General features: G+C 47.0%; 1 protein-coding gene across 1 annotated transcript in view; it reads right to left on the bottom strand.

Annotated features, from left to right (window-relative positions):
- EMC8 (ER membrane protein complex subunit 8) overlaps nt 1–5,441 on the bottom strand; it is an 18,322-nt gene that overhangs the window by 6,325 nt on the left and 6,556 nt on the right. The window contains exon 2 of the mRNA XM_003800784.2: nt 3,371–3,447. Within this exon, the coding sequence (XP_003800832.1) occupies nt 3,371–3,447 (77 nt within the window). The remainder of the gene's footprint in view (nt 1–3,370; nt 3,448–5,441) is intronic.

Genomic DNA, 5,441 nt, shown 5'->3' on the forward strand with positions numbered 1-5,441 from the left:
CTTTTGTTTTTAACCATTATCACACTAGTTGGTGATTTTACTGGGGGGGAGCAAGCAACATACATTAAAAACAAAAACTACCATTTGAGATGCCCAAGAACTCAAATTTAAAATTTATTCTTAGGAAAAAAGTTAAAAATTTGTGGTTAATTAGTTGTCAAAGTATTTGAAAGAGTTGCCCACTTTTCTTGTATTATGCATGCTGTCTTACATACTGATCTACCTCACTCTTTTTAACGTAAGACTCACATTAGGACACTCAGATCAGCACTGTGATTCCTACCAGTCTGTCCCAGCTCCCTGTTTCTACGAGGAGTCAGCTACCAACTGCCAATCACACGGCCGGCCCCCGAGGACAGAGACCATTTTGCGAGTCCCCTCCAAACCAGCACGGAGTCATGCCTGCAGATGCAGCTGGCATCTTACAGCCTGCAGCTAAGAGTCTTCACTGAGCCTCTGCCCTAGGCCAAGGCACTCTGCAAGCTGCAGAGATATGCTCACGTAGGTGGTAATCACTAAGCAAAATGCCGCAGTCAGGAAACAAGACAATGAAGCAAAATGCAAGGACCTAAAGTCTAGATCACTGGGGGTCTGTAACTTGTGGGTACACAAGTTATATATACATGTTAAAGCACTGATGGAATAATCCCATTTTTTAAAAATGTAATCACAGCACCTACTCTGAACCTAGCCCCAGGCTAACAGGTCCCATGCTGGTTCTTTCTGTCTTTGCTCCCACTCTCCTAAAGCATAAGCTTTGGCTCCACTTTACAGACAGAACCTCTGAGGTCCAAGGAAGTTTATCAGTGAGTTACCCAGAATTTGAATCCACATCCATCTAGCTCCAAATCTTATGCTGTGAGACACTGTTGATCAGGTAATAGATATTTCTAGAACAAAAAGAGCAGATTTTAAGCTAGCTCTGGTGGAAGAGGGAAGGGAATGGCTTCCTGGTAGAAACGATGGTATTTAAGAAAGAAGTCAGTGTGGCCATAGCCCCTGGGCTCCCCAACTGTGTGGCCTCTCTGCCTCCACCTTATCTGGCTAAACAGGATGACCCCAACAGAGCCCAAGGATGGTTCACCCTAGGGGTGGGCTCCTTATTCAAGGACAGCATAATGTTTAATCATCTCTATAGATTTGACAAATGGCGGCTCAGAATGTACTTGAAGATCAACATCAATGGGAAAATACACAAAATCCAAGTGAGCAGGTGAAGGAACGTGGACTTGGTGAGGAAGAGAGATACTACAGGTGAAGGTATGAATAGCAAGAAAATGGTATGTCTGCATAGACAGCTCCAGGCAGAGCTAGAACAAGGTCAGCACGGAGGCAGGAAGACAAGGATGGCGAGCCCAACAAGGGACAGTGGTGACGACGGCCTGTGTGCTCTGCCCATCTGGGCAGCCATGTAAGGCGCGGGTTGGGGGGTTAAGGAAGGGAGGTGTCTGTGCTGACTTGACAATCTGGCGCTATCTCCTCTTGCCTAGGCTCCTCTCCCTCTGCAAGAGGGGCCATGGGAGACACTGCTCTGTCCAGTATACCCTCTTGCCAGGGACAGTCCAAGCTGCTTACAAGATGAAGTTCAAAATGCTTTGCACACAGAGGAGCCCTCAGGTGTGGCCCACCCAGCCGGTGCAGCATCACTTCCCAGCACCCCTGCTCCCACCACATTCCCACCTGTGCCTTCTTTCTGCCGTCCCAACCGGGGACACTTCTGACCTCCTGGTCTCCAAATCTGCACTTGCTAAGACCCTGCCTACTCTCCAAGTCTCAGTTCAAAGGACACAGTGCCCTGGGGATTTCTTGGGTTATACCACCAGGTGTAAGTCCCCCCTGTACACCCTCCCGCATAGCCACTGCCTCGCACCGCAAATACGGTTTGCTCTCTTCCACATTCTCTCAGGTGCATGGGGTCATGGCCCACACAGCAGCCCACACCTAGTCACACTTGTAATAGTCTCAGACGGACATGGCCTGTGTGTATGCTCTGCTCACAGAAGGGCAGGGAGACAGTGAGTCATCAGTATAAGGGAGGCAGGTGATATCAGAGGGGGCCCAGAAAGGTTGAGGTTAGTAAGAGATGCTCAGAAGGGGAGCAAGTGCTCTCTGTGGACTCAGAGGAAGAACAGAGAGGTGGTGGGGAAAGCAGAGAGCCAGTGAGTACTGGGTTCTAGTGTGTCCTGAACTGTCCCCCCCGGCATGTCAAAGGACTCTGAGCCCAATGCCTCTTGGCTATCTGCCCCCTTCCCGCCGGGTTCCATGCCCGGACCCACCCTCCAAGGATAAGAAACCATGTTTATGAAGGGTGTAAGTGCTCAAGCTCGCAGTCTCTGCGGTGATGAGCAGGTGGACCTTACTCCAGGGCCCTCCACTACCTCTATTCCCCAGACGTTGGCATCTGCAGCTCTGACGTGAGGAAAGCATGTCAGGGAACCCTGGGCGTGTGCCCCCATCATATGCTGTAGGGGATACTTTCCACCTGCCTCTCTGGTTTCAGCCAAAGGAAAGCCCTTGAAGACATTATGGGAGGGGAAGAGAGATGGCTCTGGGTCACCTCTCCCGAGGAGTCACATCAGGCTGGCTATGTGCCTTGGTCAAAGGAAAGGGCTCCTTTGTGAAAAAGTCCTTGGTGAACTTCTTTACCCAGTCCTTCCTCCCCAGCCCGCCAGGATGAAGGCAGAGACAGCTGTTGTCACTAGCTTCAGTCACCACACGACCCTCTTATGAGTTCTCTTCGCTGATGCCCACCTTTGTAAACAGCCCATTACTAAGCCCTCCTCAAATTATCCTGACATGAGTGTTTCCTGTGTATCTTCTTTTGGGACCAAGATTGATGCAGAGATAGAGCAAAATCCTCAGCTCTGCTCATTAGTGAAAACCACAGTGGGAGAAATATCTGAATTAAAGGAATTAGGAGCTAAGACAAAGGAAGCAGCAAACATACCCACCAGACCCTAACATCATAGTACCAGACCCTAACAGCCCCAAACCTAAAAGATGTTTTACTGACTCCCAGAGAAAGCAGTATTCCTTTCTGAGGTTCTGCTTGACTTCATTCCTAGTCTGGATATGGAAGGCAAAGCAGAACTGAGCAAGGACAGAAACCTAAGGCCCTAACTTCATTTGCCTTGTATGAATTCCCTCAAGCAAAATAAAGAAGACACAAGACAGTATCCCATCGTTAATGTAAATGTTTGGAATTAGCCACACCACAGTTCCCCTCACATCCTATAAACAAGCACAGGGGGCGGGAGGGGTGTGGGCCCAACAGATTGTGTGTCTGGAGCCCAGCGAGGGTCAAACGGCTCCTCGGGACTCTGTGCTCTGCTCGTCTTCCAGCCCACAGAGGGTTTCTGCAGTGACATACCTGGCATCCTTCACTCGTTCATTAGCTTGATAATAACCAGCAATCACATAGCTATTATCTTTGCACCATGAATCAATCTGAAAGAGGAACAAAAATTGGGAAGAAAAGATGAATGATTTACCCTTAAATATCAAGTCTCAAAACCCAAAGGAGACCCCTCCCCCCACATGCAGGGACAAAACATGATATAATCTTCTATCTTTCTTCCCAGAAGAAAGGCTATGACTCAAAGGAAAAAAAACAAATAACACCAAGGCCACAAAAAACACAGAAGCCAGCCCCTTACTGTCCCAGGGATGGGGCATCTTTCTCTGGACAGAATCCTGTCCTGCTTGGCAGGGGTGGGACCCTGAACTGCAGACATGATCCCCTTCCCCACTCCCACCAGGCCCCCACCACAGGCATGAGATGGGAACAGTGCAGAGGAGAGTGGAAGAGGAGCAGGAGACGACCTCAACCACCTCCTCGTACAATGTAAAAAACTGGGGCATTCTAGGACTTGAGAAATCCTCAAGATTGTTAAATCAATCCTTTAGGGCTGGGTGTGAAGGGCTCAGGCTTGTAATCTTAGTACTCTGGGAGGTCGAGGCAGTAGGATCCCTCCTGGAGCTTAGGAGTTTGAGGTTGCTGTGAGCTAGGTTGATGCTATGACACTCTAGCCTGAGCAACAAAGTGAGATTCTGACAAAAAAAAAAAAAAAAAAAAAAAAAAAAGAAAAGAAAAAAAAATCAATCCTGTATAGCTAAGAAAAGCTCAGAAAGGTTCTGAGTTTGCACAACCAGGTACACGGGTGGCAGGACACACGTACATAACACTTAATTCCTGGTGAGGTGCTTTTAAATGGGAGCGTGGTGGTAGAACCTCAAAGTTTTTTGTTCTGTTTTATAATACCACTTTTCTCTCATCAGATTTAGCGTCCTGCAGGTCTAATGCCGTTATTAAAAACAACAAAAGGTCATCCTGTTTTGCCATAATGGAATTTTAATACACTGCAATAGATTCTATTCTCAGTCTGCAAAGGAGAAAACAAAATTGATACTTTACTTGTTTTTTTGAAGTAAATTAACTTGGTTAAAAATGTGCCTTTAAACAACAACAACAACAACAACACAGATTTATTGCTCTTTTCCCTGAATTCTGGTTCTGCCCTGCAATAGTCTAATTTGCGACTAGTAGCAGACATTATACAACATTACAGCCCAAGGGTCCCTCACTTCCACTTCTGGCCTTCTAAGAGCTCATGAATTATCATATTGGGTCAAAACTAGCCGAGCTCACTGAACCAACTGGATATTCTGGTCACCCACTCAAAAGATCAAGTTATATGTCCCCAAATGGCTTTATCACTATGGCTTTGGAGATGCAAATCACTCCAAAATCACTTACATTTTGTTTCTACCATCTGTTAATGGAATACGTTCAGGACACTTTCTATTGTTGCATAGAACAAAGTTATATCTACGCAGGATCAAAAGTCCCAGCTCAAAATTTTGGATTTGGCCGTTTCCTGATTATCAGACCCTTTTGTGTTACATTCCCAACCTCTGTTTCCAGTCACAGGCTGGCCTTGAGTGTGTCCCCACCAGGCCGCCCTACTCTCCAGTTCAGGTGCCCCTGGTTCCACAGCCCAACAGTCTAAGCTCTGCTTCCATCACCCATTCCCTTCCCTCTTATGTAGGGCTACACAGAGTATCCAGGGTAACCCTGTACACCAAGATCCTTAACTTAAGCACACCTGCAAAGTTCCTTTTGCATGTAAGGCCTGGAAATCAGGATGCAGACATCTTTTGGGGTGACCACAGCTATGCTACATTTACTATAGGATAGGACCTAGGCTGGGTGTAGTAGCTCATGCCTATAATCTCAACACTTTGGGGCAGAGGCAGGAAAATTGCTTGACGCCAGTTCAGGACCAGCTTGAGCAACAGCAAAACCCCGCCTCTACAAAAAAAAGGAAAATTAGCTGGGCATGGCGAGGCAAGAGGATTGTCTGAGTCCAGGAACTTGAAAGAAAAAGAAAAAAGATAGGACACGTTTTAATTCTCCTACAATGTCCTTTCTTTTTTTTTTT

This window comes from Otolemur garnettii, unplaced genomic scaffold (genome assembly GCF_000181295.1).
Source record: "Otolemur garnettii isolate 467f Iridium unplaced genomic scaffold, OtoGar3 scaffold00185, whole genome shotgun sequence".
NCBI lineage: Eukaryota > Metazoa > Chordata > Mammalia > Primates > Galagidae > Otolemur > Otolemur garnettii.